Source organism: Sceloporus undulatus, chromosome 5 (assembly GCF_019175285.1).
Source record: "Sceloporus undulatus isolate JIND9_A2432 ecotype Alabama chromosome 5, SceUnd_v1.1, whole genome shotgun sequence".
Taxonomy (NCBI): domain Eukaryota; kingdom Metazoa; phylum Chordata; class Lepidosauria; order Squamata; family Phrynosomatidae; genus Sceloporus; species Sceloporus undulatus.
The window spans coordinates 149855834-149879182 of NC_056526.1; the positions used below are offsets into that span (position 1 = coordinate 149855834).

Sequence of the window (23349 nt, forward strand, 5' to 3'; positions counted from 1 at the left end):
TGCCCCATTCCTGCAAACTCATACTTGTGATCTCCTTAATAGAGTCAAATCCATCTCACACGCATCTTTCCTCTCTTTCTACTTCCCTCTACCTTTCCTAGCATTATTTTTTTTCATGATGTGTCCAAAGTACAACAACCTGAGTTTTGCCTTCTTAGCTTCTAGGGATGTTTCTGGCTCGATCAGCTCCAGTACCCATTTGTTTGTCTTTTTGGCTATCCATGCAATGTTTAGCACTCTTCTCCATCACCACATTTTGAATGAGTTGATTTTTCTCCTATCCTCCTTCTTAACTGTCCAGCTGTTACAACTTGGGGAGAGGAAAGAATTTGGGAATAATTTTTCCAATCTTATGATAAAGATTACAATCATCAGCTAGGGAGGCAGTTCTAAATGACTTCCTAAAAATATATATCCCTGTACCAGCTGGAGCAATTTTTCTGGAGGCACCATCTCTAATGTAGCATTGTGAAAGAGCACCTTCTCATTTTTAAATGCACCAGTGGGCTACTAGCAAGGAGTAGTAAGTTTAGAACCCTATTTTTTTCCAGAATTTTCCAATGCTAAATTGTGTTTCAAATTCTCAGCCTTGAAGTGAAGATTTCAGCCCATTTTATGATACGACATTGCAGTAGGCTACAGTGCTCATAACAGTTATTCCCCAATTCTCTTTCTCAGACTCCATTGAAATCTTTGGATTTACTATTTAAAGAATCAATCAAGTAAAGAGGATGACATTTTTTGATCCAGCAAAAAACAAAAAACCCAACAACACCTTGTCTGGTGAATTACTTCTAAAAGAGACCGTCTGTATCCCTTAAAGATCTGTGTCCCATTCCAGTAGCTCCCATTATCATTTGCAATGGTGGCTTTGCTGATGAAAGTTCAAGTCCCACAGTATTCCAAAAGTCTCTTCCAAAGGCTTTTTTAGTCCGACTCTGTGCTAGTGGAATTTGAGGTCTGGTTCTAAGAGACGGACTTTGAATCCTAATCCCACATCAGGAAGAAGCAAAGTAATCTTAAATATTTTTTATGTTTGTGTATTATTGTGAAACATTGTTATCCTGAGATTATATTTTGAAAATTGTGATAACAAAGAATATCATAAATACCAGTTTAGCCACTCAGAATAAGTTTTTGGGTGATGCAGATGGTTTTTCTAATGATAGTTGAAAGATTCTAGAACAGACAAAATTAGTTAATGTTACTGTACCATCTTATTATTCATCGTGGAATGGGTAGGTGCTGATGCTTTTTTGACTAACTGGTGAATGTGTTAGTCTTAGAAATTTAATTTAAATCTGTGTTCTTTTGAAATGCAGCCCTGTCGTGTAATTGTCACAGATCCATTTGTTAATCTTTCATCCTGCATCAAAGGTTTTCACAAGAATTTTGTGATAGTGGGGTTTTTATTTGTTTGCTAGATAAGATAACAGAAGAACAACACACAGTTTTATCAGTGGTGGTGTTTCCCCCAGCAGATGTCCAGAAATAGGACATCCCAGCATAGGAAAAATACAGCCTGATACCTCCAAAGTCAGGTTGCTCACCTATCTCAAATTGAACTTGGCGTGGGTGTTTCCATTTCTATTTAAACTATTCTGATGGAAAGAACATAATTGCTATAAAAAAAAAAGAAAAAGAAAAAGAAAACCCAAACTGTAGTAGAGTGAAGAAGTGAGTCAATATACAAACCTTACTGCCTGCCCTACAAGTGGGAGAAGAAGCTTATCCAATCGGTTGCTCTCCAGATGTGCTGGAATACAACTCCCAGAATCCCCCAGAGAGCACCAAGTTGGAGGAGGCTGTAGTGGGCAATCTGCCACTGAACTCCCCATCCTTACTTAAAACTGCTTCGTCCATATGCATAGTATTGTTACATCATTTATTTCCTAACTACAGCTGTTATTATCCTAAACTGATATTTAAGGATTTTGAAACATTTACGTCTGACACATAACTTATGTGTACCTATTCTTCTATCCATATTACTGTAATGATAGTTTTATGGGTGATTACACAGAGTTCAGAACAGTTTGTAATTCATTTTTCCTCTTGTCTTTTCTTCCTTGTTATTGTTATGCAATGCTCTCTGTACATTGTGTACAGAGCAGGATGCTGTTATCTAGGGATGCCAGATATCCAATAAACCAACCCTGTTATGATTGCTAATATTTGGGTGCTCTGGTTAAGAAGCCCTCTCCTAAAAATATTTTTTTAAAAAAATGCCCTTTTAAAGGTATTAAAATGAGTATTAGGCCTGTTACAGACTGCCAAAATAAAGCTGCTTCAGGTCTCTTTGGAGGTATGCTGTTTAAATGATGCATGCATCCTAAGAATCCGGAAGCTGCACCAAAGCTGCACTCCAGTGCTTAGGAATGGAGTGTGGCTTTGGTGCGACCTCCGGACTCTTAGGACCCATGCATCATTTAAATAGCATACCCGAAGCAGCTTTATTTTGGCAGTCTGTAACAGGCCTTAGTTGTGTGGATATTAAAGAAAAAGAATTTAATTCTCTGCAGCAATATCTCACTGTACATGATAGTAAAAAAAAACAAAAAAACCAGAAGGGTAGACATGCTTGTTTGTTGTAACAAAAACTATGAAGAGTCTTGTGGCACCTGTAAAGATTTATTGTGGCAGATACAATAATAGCATCTTAGCATTTCTAATGCCCATTCCAACAGATTAATGAAGCATTATTGGTAGTTGGAGGGGGTAATATAAACAGTGATGCCAAAGTTGTGAGATTAAGTACTTGCTATGTTACACCATTTACTTCTTTATGTCATATGAGGTGAAAAATCGTCCCAAGTTACATGCGTTCTTGTGCCCATTTTCATAAAAGTAAATTCCCTTGAACCCATTGAGATGTTTTTCTGAATAGATTTATTTAGGATTGCACTGTCAAGAAACCAGTGTTTCAGCACAACAACTGGATCTGGATTTAATGTGGGTATAGCTGCAATGCTTAATTGATGTAAAATTCTGCTACGTTATAACTCCAGGAAGTAGCATTTGGGATAAGTGATTTTACAAGTTGGGTAACATATCAGCATTGAAAATCATGAACTGGAATTTAAATGTTGCAGGGATACAGCATTGGCTTAGACCAAACTGTGGTCCTTCAGGTGTTTTGTATTTCCACTCGCAGAAGCACCAGCCAGCTTGACCAACAGTCAGGAATTCTGGGAACTGAAGCCCCAAACACCTGGAAGACTATAATTTGGGAATCACTGGCCTAGAGCCACGGGAATAAAATACATACCATAGTGCAGGAATGGGCCATTTTGCTGGAAGGGGAGGTTGGCCAGTTTTAACTCTTACTGATTGTACCTGTACAGAGCACCATAAATGTTATTGTACTGTACCAGTTCTTATTTTTAGCCAATTTCAGCCAAAAGTGGGGAGGGGGGAGAAGCAAGTGATTTTCATGCATTGGGTGACAGTTTTCAGGTGGAAAATCTTCTGAAAATCAGTCTCCCAAAATTGGAGCTTTGAGGGGTTTGGGGGAATGTTGGAGGGCTCCAGCCAATGATAAGTTAGACTTCAAGGCCACATTTAGCCCATGGGACACCCCCCCCCCCCAATAATGATAAGAGTTGAAAAAGAGCAGCTACTTTAATGTCTTTTTCCTTGAAAACATTTTTGTAGCTATTTTAAATATTTAATGTCTTCTACAAGATATGTTTGTTTTTATGTCAGGTGGGGGAAGTTAGCAGAGGATTTGTGTATACCATATATGCTCGGCTATACGTTGACCTCATGTATAAGTTGTGCGAAGGTTTGGGGCCCAAAATTATGGATTTTTATATGATCTGAGGCTAAATTTAGCGTAAAAAAATAGGGGGATATAACAAAAGATCTAAATGATGAAGCAAAGGAAAACAGTGCATAACTGTTTGTGCTCACACTAAAGGCTGGATGGATAAGAGAATAGACAGGGGTCAGTGCTTCCATGACAGATTATGGTCTTGTCTTTCATGAGGAGATGGTTCCTTTTTAAAGTAAGAGTTTAAGTACAGTACTTACACTTGACCTGTAGATAAGTCGACCTAGGTTTTTGGGGTCAATTTTTAGACTAAGATTTCTAGACTTAAACATGAGTATATACATTAAGACCTTTTATGAAAACAAGTGTTTTAATCGGGGGGGGGGGCTTTTTTGTCAAACATCACCCACAGTTTATATTTAAAAGAGGGGTGTCCCACAAACACACATGGCTTATCTTCCCTGTTCATGTTCAGCTGAATATATTAAAAATAAGGCATATTCTTCCTACCATTATATTTTCATGTTTGGAAGGGCTTGATCTGCTAGATTCTGTGGGTTGAGGCCATAGAGGAAGGGGTTAGCTGGGAAGGGGTGCAAGCTAAAATACCATGACTTTGACTATTTCAAAATAAACAGTACAGAAATGACTTGATACATTCCTAGTAATCTGATTGCTAAAACGAGTGAGAATTACAGCATGCTATTTCTGTTGAGAAAGTGTGTTATGTGTTAGGATACAAGATGAGTGAAAATAGCATAATTTAGTATTCTTACAGATGGCTAGATTTCTAAAACTGGCTGAGTGGTAGACATATCAACAATAACAAGTCCATATCTGCATGTCTGCTACTTTCATATTAATTTTTCTTTTATATTTAGCCTACAGTTAATAATATCATTTAATAGAATCTGAAAGGTATATCTGTATAACATGTATCTTATTTAAACTAGACTTAATTTTTGTATGTTTTTAGTGATATACTTTTGTTTTATCCTTTAAGTCACCTTGAGTCCTAGTCTTAGAGGAAAGGGAGAGTATAATGAAAGTGTCTAGTTAATGTGTATCTGCAGACTTGCACACTTGTCTTTCCTTCATTGTTTCTAGTCAGTTGACCCAGAGACAAATAATGTTTTCTTTGGGTAAGTGGTTGCAGTTTTAAATTTTACATCAGAAAATGTCGTGCTTCCATCTATTCAATAAAAAAACATGGAGAAATAAGTTTTTGACATTATACTTCCACTCATTGTTGAGGCTGGAATTAGGCATTCACTTGTGTATGGGCCCATTCACACCACACAATTATAGCACTATGATTCCACTACGAGTGCTGTAGTTCCATTCTATGGAATCCTGGGATTTGCAATTTATGGAGGAACATTTAGAATTTTCAGCCAAAGCACTCCAATGCCTCATCAAACAAATCCTAGGATTCCATAGGATGGAACCATGGTAGCTAAAGTGGAATAATAGCCGTATAGCTGGATAATAAGAATGAGGTTCCTATCACACAGCAGGCAACCCTAACTTGGGGTTTTCTTGACAAGTTTCTTCAGAGGGTGTATGCCATTGCCATTCTATGAGGCTGAGTGAGTGTCACTTACCCAAGGTCACCCAGTGGATATACATGGCCAAGCTGGCATTCAAACCATGGTCTCCAGAATCATAGTCATAGCTCAGACTGCTACACCATGCTGCCCTTAGGCTTACAATGTAATCAAGACATGACACAAAAGGTAAGGGGGATTGCAGTGTGGGAGGGGATTAAGTCCAGCAGATACTTCTCCTTCTTCTCTCCCTGCGTAACCAGGGTAGTGGCAGTTGGGATGGACTGGAGGAAGGACCTTTCCTCTGCTTCTGGTAGTCATGACAGAGCTGTGCATGTCTCTTCTATGGTAAGCCTCTTTATGCAGATGGCTGTTCTGTGAAGCAGCTTTATGTGGCTGTGTTAAATGGACATTATCTCACTACTAGTGTACATAAAATGCACATTAATATGTTCTCTATTGAAGGAACTAGCAAAACTACCTCTTGAGTATTCCTTGCCTAAGAAAACCCTATGAAATTCATGGGGCATGCAATTTGAAGGCACATATACACACAATAGTCTTTACCTTGGCTAGGGGATTCTGGAGTTATAATCTTTTCCAAGCTCTGCCTTTTCAGTTCAATGGATAAGTTACATGAGACAGGGTCTTTCTCATGGCTAGAATGAATTGCTTTCTGGGGCCCTTTGGTCCCCATTATACCACTTTCCAGAAATTCCTAAGGCTTGCTGTGGGCCCTTGTTATCCACTGGGGGTTGGTTCCAGGACCCCCTGTGGATAGCAAAATCCGTCTTTGCTCAAGTCCAATACAATACAATGGCATAGAAAAATTGTATCTTTTATATAAAATGGAAAAATCAAGATTTGCTTTATGGAATTTCTATATTTTAAAAGTATTTTAAAAGTATTTTCAAGCCGCTTGAATCAATGGATAAAAAAAATCTGTGGATAAGGAGGGCTGACTGTACTTGTTTTCACTGGCATTTTCCTGAGTTTATTTTTATAAGCCTGATCTTAGCATTAGCTACAATTGTTTTTTAAATTTTACAGTGTCTTGGTTGGATAGTTTTGCTGTTGGCCTTTTCTGATTTTTATTAGCTTTAGCTGTTTTATTATTAGATACAATTGTTTTATGTGTGGGCATTTTATTGATCATCTTGATCATGTCTTTAGTGGTATTCTCATCTAGGAGGTGGATGGGAACTGTATACCTATATATGGGTTGCTGTTTTTTTGGTTGGGGATGTTATGCTTATTTTGGGGCAGCTATGGATCTTGGTTACATGCCCTAGAACTGAAGCTTGGCTTCATACAGCTGACTTGGGGATTATTGTGTGTCATTTCCCTGTGAGATTCCAGACAAAGCTTGCCTTTTAAAAATGTATGCATGGACTCCACTTCTTGTTAAGGATCATCAAAAATAATCTCAAACTTGGCCTCCCTCTCTTAGCATGAACAAATGTGCTGTTGATTTGTGTGCTCACATCTTCCTCAAGGGCATGGAACAGCAAGGTTTCAAGAAAGTTTTTATTGAAGACAAGACCATCTTGTGGTTAAAATGTAGTTCTCTAACTTGGCCTCCTTCCTTTGCCACATAAGTATCTTTTGTAACTTTTGAATATTTATTTGATTTTCATACATAAGTGCATTTGCTTTGCCTTATCTTTTCCTTATCTTTTAGTAAGTTTCAAATTAGTTTTATGAGAATAAATTCTTAAATGTTTGTCTGCAAATAGAAGCAATAGATAACAGGAATTGTGTTTTCCCTCTGCTACTGTTTCATTATAGATTTTGCTCCTACTTGTGCTTAATCATTTCATATTATGCTAACAAATTTTGGAGAATAAGAGAGAAAAGGCTTCATGTTTTTGATACTAAATGTGTTTTCAGATCAGGCTTTTATTGTGAATTTAAATGGGGAGGTTGAGATCTATTTGTATGGTTCAGCTCCTGTTTTTCTCCATTACATCTGTCTTTACAGAAAATCTGTAAAGGAGAATTTCCACAATGCACATGTATATATTGTAGTTATAAACAATGGATAGTTATACAGCTCATGATTGATAGTGCTAGGTGCTGTCTATCTAAAATCAGTCAGGCAGATTGGCATGTTTGAACCAGAATGAAATGCTAAGGAAAGACATAGGATTCACAGTCTGGGTGTTTTGTACATGTTATAATGTTACCATGTGTCACAAGGTAAAACCTCTTTCCCTGTCATGTTAGCTTTCACTTGTAGGAAAGCAGAGGAGAAGTCAAATATGTGATTTTAAGTGAGAAAATTTCTTGTGCTTTATTTTTTAAATTTTTTATTCTTTAAGTGATACAATTCTTTGTGCTTTTTCTCCCCTGTATTTTTTCTGTCTTTTCAGAGGCCCAAGTACTTGTGTTACTGAGGTGAAATTGTTACCTCTGAGGAGCCAATCCAAGTGGGCTAAAAACTGAAGCGGCTTCTCCAGTTTCATATAAAATTGCTCTCTCTGCTTCACTTGGTTTGGCACATGGATCAGGGCCAATGGAATGATTTTGATTTTAAACAAACCCAGAAGTGCTGATATTATAGTAATATATAAAACAAAACCATGTTTGTACTGGCCAAAGAAACCAGCCTCTCAGAGGGGAGACCAGATGACACAGGGCCAAATCCCAGAGTCTGGCATGAACAGACCAGGCGATATCTGGACTGTTCAGCACCAGACCTGGAGTATATCCTCTCACAATGGATTTTGAAAAGTCCCCAGTTGTTCTGGATCTTACCAGAAGATCCAGACCTCTCCATTCTGATGCTGGATGGCTGTTCGCATGGACATCCCACTGTGTCATATGGTGTAGCTGCTGCCACCATGAGTCATTTTGTTCTGAGGTCAGAATCGTCATCCAGACATGTGATTGAGGCTAGGTACATTGTTCTGAACTTAGAAATGAATGACTTGCTGCAGTGGTGGCCATGCTGGGCTGTACAATGGAACACCCATGCAAACAGCTGCCCTATATCAGAACGGAGGGCTAAGGTAATTGAGGGAAGTCAGGGCAACTCTGGGGCCAGCATACTCCAGGCTGCTCCCAGAATAACCCTGGTTAGTGCAGACAAGACCTTTGCTTGCGTGGCATTTCTTTATGTGCTTGTTGTAGATAGTGATTGGGGAAAAGGTCCTGTTGCAAACTTTCCATTAGACAAGATTACCTGGCTGACATAGGAGATTACCACATTACACTGTTACAGTGCTGCTATTCCACCTTTACTACACTGGTTGCCTCCTGTGGCATTCTGGGATTTGCAGTTTAGGGAAAGGCATTTAGAACTCTCAGCCAGAGAGCTCTTAGGCCTCACTACAATCCCCAGGATGTTATAGAAAGCAGCCGGAGCAGTAGAAGTAGAATAGCAGCACTATAAGAATGTAATACAGTACTGTAATCTCTATAACGACTAGTAATCCATTATTACTATTAAGGACTCTTTCCAAACTGACACACACTATTTTCTTTCCAAATTTTACTCAGATGAAAATGATTATTTAGGCTGCAATACTGAACTCATTTACTAGGGAGTGAGATCCAGTAAAGTCAGTGTGCGGTACATCTGAATATAGGATTATAGTGCTATGTGTGTAGAGTGATTATGCTGTTACTATATTGTAGGCAGAAATGTTCCCATCCAATTTACATAGAGATGGTTATTATAAGCTAGGAACACCCTCTTGTACAGAAATAAAAGAAATATTTCTAGAGGATGAGAAATACAGAAAAGCTGTAAAGGATGGTATATTGACCTGTGTGTGGGAAGACTTGTTTTTGTTTTTTTTACATTGCTGGATACTTTGCTTTGAAGGTCTTAACAAAACATTCAAAAGGTGTATTGTACAAAATAATTTAAGAGGATATTTTAAATCATAATACAGTAATACATTTATAGACATATGGACTAGCTGCAATATGTTTCTTTCTTAGGGGTCAAAAATCCTGAGGACAAATCCTGAATAACCTTGGATTGAGTGGGAAACCTGGCTATGCTCTAGTAAAAGCACATACTTTGTGTATGAAAGGCCAAGTTTTGATCTCTGACTTCTCTAAGTATGCCTGGTAAAGGTGCTTGTCTGAAACTCTGTAGAGCTGTTGCTAACAAGTGTAGAGAATATTGCACTAAAGGGAACAATGTTCTATGGGAATTTTCCATATTCTTTACTTTATTAAATTTGTTCCTAATGTAATAAATGGAAGCAGCAGCAAATGCACAGGGAACTATGTACTGTAGAGACAGTTAGTTGAAAAAAACCCTAATATTTAAAGAAGCATGAGGCACTCACACTTGGTGTACTGTATTCTTCAAGAAAATTGTATTCTAGAAACTATTTTTCTAATGATTTTTTTTAGAAGGAATGCATCTGTCTTGTGATGCTTGTCTTCTGTGTCAGCTGTTTTGGCATTCATGGGGCTTATCCATCTGTTAGCATTTTCTCTGTGCAATTTAAGTGTGGGTTTTCACCCTTAAGAGTTGGTTTAAGATTTGTTTCTTATTTTAAACCTGATTTCCTGACCAAAACCGAAACAAAATTCAGAGTTGTCAGGTTCCACTGTTGTGTTCTCATTTTTGGACAAGAATAGCAAACTGAGATAAAGCCCCAACAGTTTGCCAAAATTACTTTCCAAAAATGTGCAAATCCCAGTTTACAATAACTCAAAAGCATGCTTGATTCTAGCTGAATTCATGAATTATGTATTATAGCAGCCACATTACTGTCAAAAAAAGTCCCAACATGTAAAGATGTGAGCATTCTTTCCCAATGCTACAGTTTCAAAAATGCTGCTCCTTTTATTTCTGTACCCTTGATGCATACCACCAACAAGTGTGTACAAGTTTATGCCCAAGGATAAATGAAAATGCTGCAAGGGACAGTGTTGTGATGGAGAAAGGTTATCATCGACCATCACTGTGTGATTTACCATTGGAGAACTACAACACAGTTGCTAATTAGACATTGGAATCATTTTCTCTAAGGGAAATGCAGAATTACTTCAAGGTTGCTATTGCCAGAAGGAATAGAACAGCACAAGGTCCTGTAGAAGCACTCATGCTATACACAAAGTGAAATTAAAGAAAAAATAATTTAAAAGTTTGTTTCATGCCATTTAAGCATCTAGCTACCAGTATTAAACAAATGTGAATCACATGTAGACGTAACGAGGTATAGTTATGTTATGTTTTAGGGTTGTCTTATGTGGGCTACACATTGCTCCAAAATGTGGAGAAAATTATCATCTTTATGTACTGGCTTTCTACCAAAATGTTTTAGACCTCTGTATAAGGCGCATTACAGACCGCCCAAAATGGGTGGTCTCGCGCCGCTGCCAGTTGCTGCATCCAGGAACCGCAGCAGCCAAACTGCGCGGTTCCCGGGCGCAGCAAGAAAGAAGCGCCAAAATGGTGCTTCTTCCTGGGCCCTGGAAGTGGCGCCGCGAGGCACACACTCGCGGTGCCACTTCTGGTGTGCGATGTCCGGACGCTATGCGTCCACGACGTCAAAATGGCGGTGCCTATCTGTATGTGGTGCCGCCATTTTGACACACTCGTTACGTGTGAGGGGCAAGGCGTGTCAGGAAGCGCCACCCCTTGCACGTAACGGTGGTGCCTCTATGGGCTCAAACCTGCATAAAATCATATCAAACAAGTGATAACCCAGGAAATCTAAATCTTTGTTCTCCTTTTAAAAATTTCTGCTGGATCAATTGATATGGTTTAAGAAGTCTGCAGTTTTTACAGTTCAAAATTGACTTGCTCACAGGGCAAATATTGATTATAGTCTTGTAAACAACTCTGCCCACATTCTGTTTTCATTCTGACCCAATATTATTCCCTTAGCACAAATCAGGCAATAAGTGTAATGCAGTCATAGAAAAGGAAGGAAAGAGGAGACCAATAAAGAGCAGCTTAGATTCTTCTCTTTGTTCTTAAAAAAAGTGTAGTCTGGCTGGCCCTTCTTTTTAATGTATTTTTTTCTGGTCCTGCACAGTTGTTCTGCTGTGGCATATTCTGCTCATAGCTTACTCTCAAACAGTTCTCTGCATGTTTTATACTACAGCTTTTCTCTCAGGGCTATGACTGAAAACAGGTTGAAAATCATGCAGAATGCATTCCCATATCACTGGCCCACCACCAAAGTCTTCTGTTGGCTTACAAACAGAGAATAAAACCAGAATGAAAATAATGCACACTGGATTGCTTCTTGTTGAAATGCTTAATTTGCTTTCTGTTGATTGTGATTCTCCCTAGAACATAACTTTCAATGAAAAGAAATGCTCCCCCCCCCCCCATTCTTTGCTATGGTTTTAAAAGCGGGTGTTGCTTAGAGACATGTGTTTTGGAACTATCAGGCATTTTGTTCTTGCTGCTTTTTCTCATGTCTAAGGGCAAGACACTTTTCCCCTTCTCAAATAAATATTGTTATCCGTCTTCTTCCAGCTTGCAAATGTATATCAAGTATTGCCATCACTGTGCTGAACAAAATTTAGTCCAAAGCTTTCTATTAAATGAAACCAGCCATTTCTCTGAAAGATCAAGTGCTGAACAGTAGGCATTTTTGTTCTAATCACTGCATTGCCTGGCCTAGTAGATAACTGACAGGCTCAGTATGATACCTGTAGATAATGCTCACTTCCTTTCACTTTGCTAGCAGACATTTGTTTTAACTTGTGACTTTGGCCAAGGCACATTTTAAACTGCTATTGCTACCAACATGTAGACAAGATTCTTTTATACCAGACAGCTATTTCACAGGGCTAATAGGTAACAATGTATGCCTGGAGATATAGCCAAGATAACGATAGAAATGTTTAGCTGAAAATACTGAGAAACATCCAGAATGTTCGGAAGCCAATGTTTATTTCTTTAAAGAAAAGTTGATTATTTCTCCTCATCCGTATGGCTTTTTTTTAAAATACTCCTTATATTCAGAAATCTCACTACATTTTAAAATTAGCTGCAATGTTCCATTTATAAGATTTTAAATAACGAGTGTACAAGGTGTACATGGAAACAAATCAGAGTAAATGGAAACACTAAGTATTTATCATTTATTTATTATTATTCCCATCACTGCTATAGACAGATGCATTTATTATCAGGCATGCCATACATTTTTGGCTGGGGGGGGGGGGGGCTGAAGATTCTCCTTACATCCTGTATTTCACTAGGCATATTATTGTTGGAGTTTATGGTAGGAACTGGGTGACCAGGGCAAAAAGGAACTGTACTGAAAGGGTCTTCCATGGTAACTCACCTAACTGTGGCTAATATTGTGAGAAGTCTTACTGTATTTTCAGAGACTGAAGTGAAATTCTAGAGGGATTTGCAAGATTATAGCAGAGTCTAAAAGTTTAAGCTCTAAGTAAAATTCAGTTAAATTGTTTCATTAAAGCCACATGTGAGTTTCCAAATGAATATATGCAATATTCATGGTCATTAGAGAAATACTCAGAGTAATCTGCCAGCATTTGAGAAATAAAGTGTTTTCAAAGGCCAAAGAAGCAGCATATGGAAAGCTTTTAGTTTTGTCTGGTGGAGCTGTAGATGTTTAATGGCTTTTTTAATCTAACAAAAATAAATAAAAGATATCATAAGTTATCTAATATTATTAAGCTCTCCTGCCAACTGATGGACTGAAAATCCTTATTAGGGAGAGCTGGCCATAAAATAGAAGTCATCCACTGGTAATTTTCACTCTACAGTCTGTTTGCTGCAGTGTCTGCATACAATTAAAGAAAGCTCTTTGGGGGCTCTGGCATGACTGACATTGATTACAGCAACACAGGAAGAAATTTCTTGGCCTCTCTGTACAATGATAAATGCTGCCTTAGTTTGTGCTTTATTGGAAGAATCTTTAGGAACAGTGTCTTGTCTGTGTATGGTCTGCATTTTGAAAAGCATCCTAATGAGCATTCAGCCAGGTTCACTGAAGGTCCATGGTTTTCAACTAATATCTAAACAGAAGATTCTCATTTTAATTGCTTCAAATTAATTACAGTACTAGCTATTACATGACCGGAGTATAAGACAGAAAGAGAGATTGAAAGAGAGGAGTGCTCAGCTATCTTTAATTATCCTGTTAAATTATTATGCTTCTGCCATGGAGTGTCATTCATGGCCAAAGGATGGAATCATCATCTGCATTAGCATTTTCAACAAGACATTATCTCTCTTTTTTTAAAAAAAATATTGCATAGGGATGTGTTGTCTTACACCAATTAATTCTTTGTACAGACAATAAACCGACACAGGAATTGAAAATGGTAGGGGAGGGGACAGAGTTGCCACCACCATCATCATCATTTAAAAATGAGAAAAGTCTCTTTAGAGAGGAAGAGTGGTTTGCTAACATTTCAGGGGCAATATGAAACAGTGATTGTTGGTGTTACATTGATTTTGATAATAGTACTATTTTTTGGTATTGTTTATGTTTAAAATACAAATTTAAAAGAAAATATGGCCACTCTTGAGTACTCTTTGTATTATTTCATGGTTGTTCATTTCTACAGTATTATGTAAGGACCAAGACTTCAAGATAGAATCTGAAATTCACAAAAACTGGATTGCAGGCCTGCCTGAAAATAAGTCAGAACAACTTCCTACCTATTTTCTTGTCTTTTCCATAGATGTTTAACTGTCAAAAGAGGGTTTGTTGAAACTGCATAAAGTTTATATCCTCATTCTCACACCAAGCCTAGGCTGATGCTTCCCATTTTGAAACACAGTGGTCAGAATCATGTTGGTTAATTCCAACTAGGGTAGACTTGCTGTGTTACTTGTTGAATGGTGAATCAAAATGCAAGTAAATATTTTTGATTGATTTGGTTACTTCTAGTTGGGATTAGTTATACAATTCAGGCCATATACAACTAAATATCCACTATTGTGACACCCGTAAACAGTCCTAATTTAGCAGGGACAGTCACAATCCTCTGTTGTTCAGTGTTTTCAGCTGCTTTTAAAACATCCCAGTTTCTCTTTCCTCCCACCTCAGCTTACTTTCATAGGTGCAAACTAAATTCAAAATACAAAAGAAGTTTGCATTCACTTAATTCAGGAGGGGGAAGAGGAGAGGAGGAGGCAGAATTTTGCCCTTCCCAGTAAGCTCAGGCAAAGGCATTCTGCTGCAGGTTTTCCTAAATTGTGTATTCTTCCTCAGTAATAACTTTTTCCATCTTGACCACACTCCTTTCCCAGCTACATGCATGCCTCTTTTCATCTGTAAAACATTGGGCATTAGGTATTGCACATTGTTTCTTCAAGCTGCGATGTTGGTTAATCATGGTACCACTGCCATTTTCTCTGACAGATCCTCCACCAGTGTAACGCAACCCCCATTATAGCTGCTGCAGTTGTTACTTTCAGCTAAAAGTCAGTACTTAAGGAAGTTTGATAGATTCAGTGGGTCTTCTGTAGTTGGAACTAACAAGTAGATTTAGGCCACTGATTTTCTTGGTTATATTTTCTATCAGCTTGTCTTTGCTTTTTAATATGCCTAGGTTTCAAGGCCATACATCTCAGTTTTGTTTTATATTGGTTTTCAAGCTGAGGTATTAGTGACTTTAAAACCCAAAATGGTGTAAAGGTGTAATCAAAATGCATTTCAAAATAAATAAAGAAAGGCATATCCATTTCTTCATGTTTTAGTTGGGCAGTATGCCACAAATGACTAACAGAGCTACACGTAGGCAAGTTGGCAAGTAGCGTATATGACCTTCCTTGCAAAGCTGGTTTCAGTTAACCCTGAGAATGATTTAGAGCAGGCTGCTACTTAATAATTCAGTTAAATCATCTTCTGATGTCAGATAGTTGGCATTTTCAAGAAATAAATGTTACTCCTCTGTGTGTCAGAATATCACATTTCATTCAGATGCTTAATCAAGAATTAACAGACCATTAGCAAAACAAGCTGCTAAACCATGTAAGGCTAGTTAGACCTTCAATTTTTCCCCATTTTAATGTTTTTAAATAAATTCTTACAGCTTTTTATAACTACAATATTTTGGGATCACACACATATTTATTATTATTTATGTGTGCCCTGTGTATGCAATAAAGTAGAGATGCCCTTATGTATTTGGGGCATAATGTAGTTGAAGTTCATGGTGACCAGAGTTCCCATTTTGGGATGGGGCAGGAAGAGGACTTGCATTTCTCCTAAAAAAAACTGTATCATTGATTTCCATAGGGCTTAATATTAGCCAACTAGCTGAAATGGGACAAAATTTTGTCACAGAAGTAATATCAATAAACATAGTGCTAACTACTGATCTTAATAAAAGAACTAAAGTAGATGGAGATGATTTTCATGAAAACACTCCGTAGACAGCATTGCTGAATGAAAAAAGTGAAGGGGAGGCCATTACAAAAAAATTAAAATCCTGAAAATACACTAAAAAGACAGAAGTAGGCTTTAATTTACAAAAGTTAAAAAATATATTAAACATTATTAAGATTAAAACAAAAGTTAAAACATGGTTAAAAGCAGCACATGTAAAATTCAGCCACCAAAGCCTGCCTAAATAAAAAGGTCTGCAGCTGCCACCAGAAAGAGAGCAGAGAGAGGACCGACCTGACCTCCTTTGGCCACAGTCTGGGAGCAGCCAGAGAGAAGGCTCTCTCCCAAGTCCTTACCAACCGCACCTGCGAAGGTGGTGGGGTTGAGAGAAAGCCCTCTCCTGCCAATCTTAATGCTCAGGCTGTCTTGTATAGGAAGATACAATCCTTCAGATAGTCTGGACCCAAGCTATTTAGGGCTTTAAAGGTCAAAACTAGCACCTTGAATTCTACCTGGAAATGACCAGTAGCCAATGCATCTCTTTCAACAGGGGAGTGACATGATCCCTGAGTTTCAAGTGTTTTCTTGACTCTGTAAGCACTTTCAGTACATCAAGGGACAGTTGAAGTGTTACCCTTCCCTTACACTTCTTGATCTGTCCCCATTGGATAGGGAAATCTGAAGGCACAATTCTACACATGGAAGTACAGTACCTCATGCAACAAGAAACACTGATAAAGAAAGATCCCACAGTACAGTAGTCCCTCGGGTTACGAAATTAATTCGTTCCGCCGCTCCGTTCGTAACCCGAGTAATTTCGCAACCCGAAAAGGCTTTCCATTAGCGCTGGAAAGCCGCTAGCCGCGCTTTGCGTTTGAATTTCGCGCCGAAAAAAATTTCGTAACCCGAAAAAAATATCATAACCCGGAACAGTTTTTTCCAATCTAACTTTTTCGTATCCTGGAAATTTCGTAACGCGATCAATTCGTATCCCGGGGTACCACTGTACACTGAATGGGATCAGAGCCTGGATGCCCAGGTTTTGGCTGTGGCCAGAAATGCATTTGCACAGTTAAAACTCGTACACCAGCTGCTCCTGTCCCTTGAGAGGTCAGATCTGGCTATGGTGACATATGCCTTGATTTCATCCTGTTTGGACTACTGTAATGCACTGTACTTGGGGCTGCCTTTGGAAATTGTTCAGAAACTTCAGCAGATCCAAAAGGTTGTGGTCAGGCTTGCCCTAGCTACCAGTCTGTTTCTGGGCAGAACTCAAGGTGCTGGTTATATGACCTTTAAAGCCTTAAATGACTTGCATTTGAAGAACCATATTTCCCAAATGTTAAGATCAGCAGGGGAGGGTTTTCTCTCAGTCCCATTCCTTTCTCAGGAGTAGATGGTGAGGACTTGGGAGAGAGCCTTCTCTGTGGCTACTACCAGACTGTGGAACTCCAATTGCACACAATTGGTGTGTGTAATTCCAAACCATGGAACTCTCTTCCATGGGAAGTCTCATCTTGCTGGCAGCTGAAGAAATTTTTATTAAGGCAGATCTGTGAATTTTACTTATGTTGTGTGTGTGTGTGTGTGTGTGTGTGTGTGTGTGTGTGTGTGTAATTGGTGTACTGTTTTTAATGATTTAATGTTTTTTACTTTCTTAAAATGGTTTTAACTATGTTGTGTTTTCAGTTGTTATGTTTTGATAGTAAATATTACAATTATTTTTTAACTTTTCTAATGTTTTGGTTCTATTATTACTATTTTTATTTTTATTTTATTTTCTTATATCCCGCCTTACTCCCAACATAGAGACTCAAAGCGTCTAATAGGAAATTTAAAAACAATACAATTTAAAACAGTACAACATTAAGCAACATTCTATCTTTTTACAATTATCGTAAGCTGCCTTGAATTCCATTTTGGGAGAGAGATGGGATATACATCTAGTAATTAAGGGGATATATGGATTGCCCCTAAGGGGTCGTGGGTCTATGGCACCCCTTTGCCGCTGCATCATTTGGACGCAGTGCCGGAGATGCATCATGAGGGCGCATGCCGTCTGGAGTGGTGTGTACCATCATAGCGCCTTGGGGCAGAGTTAGGGCAAGCGTCGTCAGGATGCTGAGCCCTGACTCCATCCACAGGCCGGACAAAGTGCCAAACTGTACAGGACTTAAGTAAGTAAATAAATAAATACATTCTGCTCTTGTCTGATTAATCCTGAATAAGAATGTCCCTTCCAAACTTCTCTCTAGTTGTGGAGAGGTGGGGGAGGGTGTAGGTATGTAGGGAATATAGGGGGCCTTTCCAGTTTGCAGGACCCCTAACCTTTACTCACTTAGAATCCTGATAGGTTCAGACAAATACCTAGGCAGCCCTATGCTGGATAATCCAACCTTGAAGACCATAGGCCAGCTAAAAGTGACTGTGGCCTGTTATAGACTGCCAAAATAAAGCAGCTTTGGTGCAGCTTCCAGATTCTTAGGACCCATGCATCATTTAAATAGCATACCTCCAAAGAGACTCGAAGCAGCTTTATTTTGGCAGTCTGTAACAGACCTGTCTCATCTTTTAGCTCATACACAAAGTTAGGTAAATGTTTCTCAGGAAGTGAACAGATATAGATGATGCCATTCCTTGCGCTAAGCTTTGGAAAATCTCCTTCTAATTGTTAAATAATAAAGTAAAAAGGAAGGATCAAATGTTTAGGGAAAAGACAATTGCAAAGTCTACCCATTCATTGCTGTTTTAACACCTTTGGTTCATGATTCAGTGTGATTCATCTTGTCAGCTGCTTAAAAATTCATAGCAAATTCTGCATTAATTTCATCCAGAAATAGAATAAGGGAAAGAACAATGTAAGTACTGAAGTGAGCTGAGAGTTGCAGCTGAAGACATAGCAATTGCAAGGCATGATTTACATTTAGATGTTTTGCATGCTCGCAACACTTCCATACTGTTTGATCCTAAATAATAACTTTAAATACTAGCAGTCAGATATGAATGTAGCTTGGCACTCATGAGCTGTTAGTCATTCTTCCATCTCCTGCTGTTCAAATAGGCTTCCCACAAGCTGTTCCTTTCTGTATGTAATGTAATTGAATCTTGAAGCTGACAAACATTTTAATAAGGGATGGAATGTAAGCATAGGCCTTTGTTTAATTTTTCTTTCCTTTCATTTGGATTTTGGGTTTAATCCAAGTCTGGAGATTAATGAGATTTCATATCTGTTAGACATAAGACAAACAATTTAGGAAGTTGTTGATATCACTTCCTATGAGTATTGATATCTGTTCTAGAATATAACGTTTCCCGCACTCCCGCTTTACCATCCGCAGTGTACAATGTGCATCCAGCTTGATTTGCCATCTACTGTTCACAACATGGGAGCAGGAGAATGTATACAGCCTCCCAGTGCCTTCTTGGTGGACCCGACCCTCAGTGGTACCAGAGAGTGCTGTAGATTTTCCTGGCATCATTGTTGTCACACAAGAGACATGCTTTTGTTTAAAGGTTAAAAAATATTTTGCTGTTATTGCTCAATTTGTGTCAGAAAGAAGCTGCTACTTTCTTCAAATCCATATATCAGCCACAGGAAGACCATACACCTTGTTTATAAGGTGGAACATGCTTCCTGGAGGCTTCCGGGGACACAATCTACCATCATAACAAGTTGTGCAGTTACCAAGAAAATTGTTTATGTAGAAAAACAGTGATGTCTACCCTTTCTGCTCATGGATTAAGATTTGGTAGGAAGGGGTGTGTGGGCTGTATGTTTCAGACTTCTGCTACAGTTGAAGCTATAGGTACATAGATTGCATAGATTTTATGTTCCAGAAAATGTGTTATGGTAGTGCAATATATTTATATTCATATCACTAGCTATCTGTGAGAAAAAGACTAGAAGTTAAATTACCATTACTGATCATCTGGAAATAGAACCTAGATCTCCGATGTCTAATCTACATGTCTACTGTCTAAGAACTGCACTATATTGACTCTCTAATTTCGACTGGTCCCTAGTCATCAAAAACAGGAGAATTCTTTTCTAGCCAAAGGTATATATTGGAAGAGAGGATTAGCTGCTCCAAAGAGGGAAATGTGAACTGGACAGTCAACAGCTACAGATGATCTAGTAGTCGTCGTCGTCGTCATCATCATCATGTATTTCTTACTCCTCTCCCCAGATTACAACACAGATTAAAACACATAAAATCATTTAAACACTGTAAGACCATTGTTAAAACACATAAGCACAGACCCATTAAAACCATCCAGTATAAATTAAAATAGCCTAATTTAAAATTCATAATTTAAAATCAACTGTGCAGGCCTGCTGTAAGAAATAGGTCTTTAATATCTTTAAATTCAGACAGCATATTTAGCTGTCAAATCTCCGCAACATAGGGGCAGGTGAAGAAAATGTGTTCAGGGTGACAGTTGCCAGTCTAGTACTAACCAGTCGAAGTAGATGTCCTCCAAAGGACCTGAGTGTATGGGGATGATTATACAGGATGAGGCAATCCCGTAGGTAACCTGGACCTAATATACCATATACGCACTCATTGTCTTCTATGAGCCTGAATCAGACTAGAAATGTTATATAAATGCAATTTTAGACTAGAAATGTTATACAAATGCAGGATTTTTGTGTCTCCAGTAACCTGATGTGTCTAGACAGACAATGTTATTTTGATTTTTCTAGCACAGGAAGGGGTGAATCCAAGAAGAGAAATAAGAAGAAAGGCTGTGGTAATGTTAAGCAGTTGTTTGGTTTCCCATCCAGATATGTCCCACCAGGATGAGGCCTTGATACTCATAAGCTTTAAAATAAAATACCATTGCATTTGAAGAAGGCAGTGATTAACTTAATGTGTGGCCCTTCTTTTTAGGAAACATTTGACTTGACATCTTGACAGATATATTTGTTGCAATTTTCTTTCTGTTCATAGCCTTACATGCATATTCTACTTTGTTGAGCTTTTTACCATTGAAATATAATAGATTGGATCAAGACCAAATTTCTTCTATCCTCTCTGCTTTACAGTACTGTACAAATGGTATAAGTCTTTCCAGATGAAACTAAAATTGTGTGTGTGTATTTAACAATTATTTTTTTCTTGATTTTCAATCTGACAGGTATAGACGATGTGGTAGCAATAATGATCCCTGAACCAAAGGGGAAAGAGATTGTGAGTCTGCTGGAGCGCAATATTACTGTGATGATGCACATAACAATTGGAACCCGAAACCTGCAGAAGTATGTTAGCCGTACCTCCGTGGTGTTTGTCTCCATCTCTTTCATTGTGCTGATGATCATCTCATTGGCATGGCTGGTCTTCTACTATATTCAGAGGTTCAGATATGCAAATGCCAGAGACAGAAACCAGGTGAGTAGCTTTCCATATGGATGGTGATCTGCCTCTCTTGATTTCTTTTAAAAAGTTTATATCCTAATTGTTCCATCCTTTCAAGATGAATTGGGGTGTAAATGAAACTGATTTTTATTAAGAAGAAAGTATTATAAAAAGAGAAAGGGAGGAGTTCACTAGCATACCCTCAAAACAAAAAGAAAGAATTCATACAGCATAGCACTGTAAAAAATTTCATATATTTTCCCAACAAACAATTAGGAAACAACTGGTGCAATATATAAAGAGATGCTAAATGCACAAATGGCTGTGTAAAAAGTGAACACAATTACAAAATATTGTTCATGTTAAGGCTATAAGCAGCCAATTTACTAATATGTGTATTGTATTTGTAAGTTAATTGAAACATTAATATATGCAGTCAGTCTTAAAGCAAATACAAGAGGCTCATACACTTCAAAGCAGGCAGAAGATATCGTGACTTCCTAAAACATTTTCATTAGGTGTGTGACTTCTAGACTGCAGACTTCTCAAAAATCATATCTACACTTAAAAGCGGTTGCCCGACTCGGCGGGCTGACCGCTTTGCCGCTAGACGCAGCCAACGACTACAAGCCCCAGAATGCTCTGGGGCTTGCCCCAGCTCCCTATTGGTGCGTGGGGCGAAAGGGAGGCCCTTCCGCCCCGTGACGCTCTGGGAGCTGGGCTCAGTGACCAGGAGTTCCGGTCCTCCAGGGCAGATGATTGGTTCAGCTGCCCTGGAGGAGGAGTCTCCTGGTCAGGTGGTACTGAGGGCGGGGCTTAGGCCTATATAGGCCGTGCTGCCAGCCCTGGCCCTCAGTCGGCGCTTGGCTCCGGATGGTTAGGAGCCAAGCAGGAAGGGAGGAGGAGCTGAGCCTTCTCCCACCCACCCACCGCTTGGGTTTGGGGTTTTTTTGTCACAACTTTGGGGCGGCAGCATAGGCCAGGATCTGCACGGTGTGGTACCAGGGCTACGGAGCTCTGGTTTGGGAGTCAGTCGGGACCCGGGGGCGAATAGGGCAGGCGTATGGCCATTGCGGGGGCCATAACGTGAGAGCGCCTCCCGGTGACTAGGGGCTTAGCGAATATGTGAACGCATGGCAGAGATGCGGTCATACGGTGTTCCTTAGCCCCTAGCTCATCCCAATGCCTGGTGGGTGCCAGGTTGTGGTTAATCAGACAAACGTGGGGTTGTTTGATTTCGCAGATCCTGACCTCATGCTTTGTGCCAACCCTACTATTGGTTTGCTTAATAAAGTTGTGGCCTTTCCTCCAGCACGGTCTCCTGAGGTTATTCGGCAGCAGCATCTGAGGCAAATATCTTTTATTTGTAGTCATTGGTTTTTCCAAATGTGACTACAGTCCTGTGTAGCTCTACACTCTGATGATAGGCAAGTGTCTGCTTGTAGGGAGGCATTTTTCACCTTCAGTGGAGCAGTCAAGAGAATAAGAACAGTGTGTACCTTTTGACAGTTGCTGCATTGAATGTGTTAAGTGTCAGATGTGGCTAAAAATATGTTTGCATTCATTTTTATTCTGAAGAAAGTTCTCCTGTTTCAGAGTGATATGAAGGCATGATACCCAGAAGCTGTCACTGCAGTCACATGATGCTCAACATAAAGGAAAAGTATTTTACTCTTGGCTAAAGGGACATGGTTAGCTTATAATTGTAGCCAAATCCATTCAGTTTCAAATCCATGCTTGTTTCGTTTTCTCCTGGTTCTTCTGAAAATGTACTCACTGTTTAAAAATTAGCCATTTATTGAGATCATTACTAAATAACAGGTATCTTCTCATAGTTCCATCCTGCATTTTTTTTCTGACACACTTTTTTCGCATAACTATTCCTTATGTCCCTGTCTGCCTCATACATTTCTTTCTCGTTTTCAGGTTGGGAAATTGGAACTGGAAATTCCAAATGGCCCATGTGAACAGAGCCAATTCAAAGTTCATAGCAAGTAGCAAATGACAGTGAGATAAAGAAAATGTGGGGTTTATTATAAAGGCAGAAAAGTGTATGAAAAAAGCAGGTAGAAAATGAAGCAAGTAATAAAAGGGGAGTAGCATTTACTCCACTGAAGAAACTCCTAGCAACACAACTACTCCATCTTTCTTTTCCCCCCTGAGGTTTTTGTTTCATCTCTTTCAGCCTTTGGGTCATCGCTAGGAATACTTTCTTTATGGTTAACCATACTATTTGAAGCATCCATATATAAATCTTGAGATCCTCACAATCCAGTTTGTATATCTGTTTAAACACATTACTACTAACATGTGGTATTAGGTTGTTTCTGAGGAGAGGCTAGCCCAGAGAGGACACCTAATGCAACAGCTTCATT

The 23349-nt window shown here is 38.9% G+C and overlaps 1 protein-coding gene across 1 annotated transcript in view; it reads left to right on the forward strand.

Moving 5' to 3' along the window:
* Positions 1-7901: 7901 nt before the first annotated feature.
* The window catches only part of RNF150 (ring finger protein 150), a 55027-nt gene continuing 39579 nt past the window's right edge, over positions 7902-23349 (forward strand). The window contains exons 1-3 of the mRNA XM_042469684.1: positions 7902-8330; positions 8959-9079; positions 20757-21007. Of these exons, the coding sequence (XP_042325618.1) occupies positions 7902-8330; positions 8959-9079; positions 20757-21007 (801 nt within the window). The remainder of the gene's footprint in view (positions 8331-8958; positions 9080-20756; positions 21008-23349) is intronic.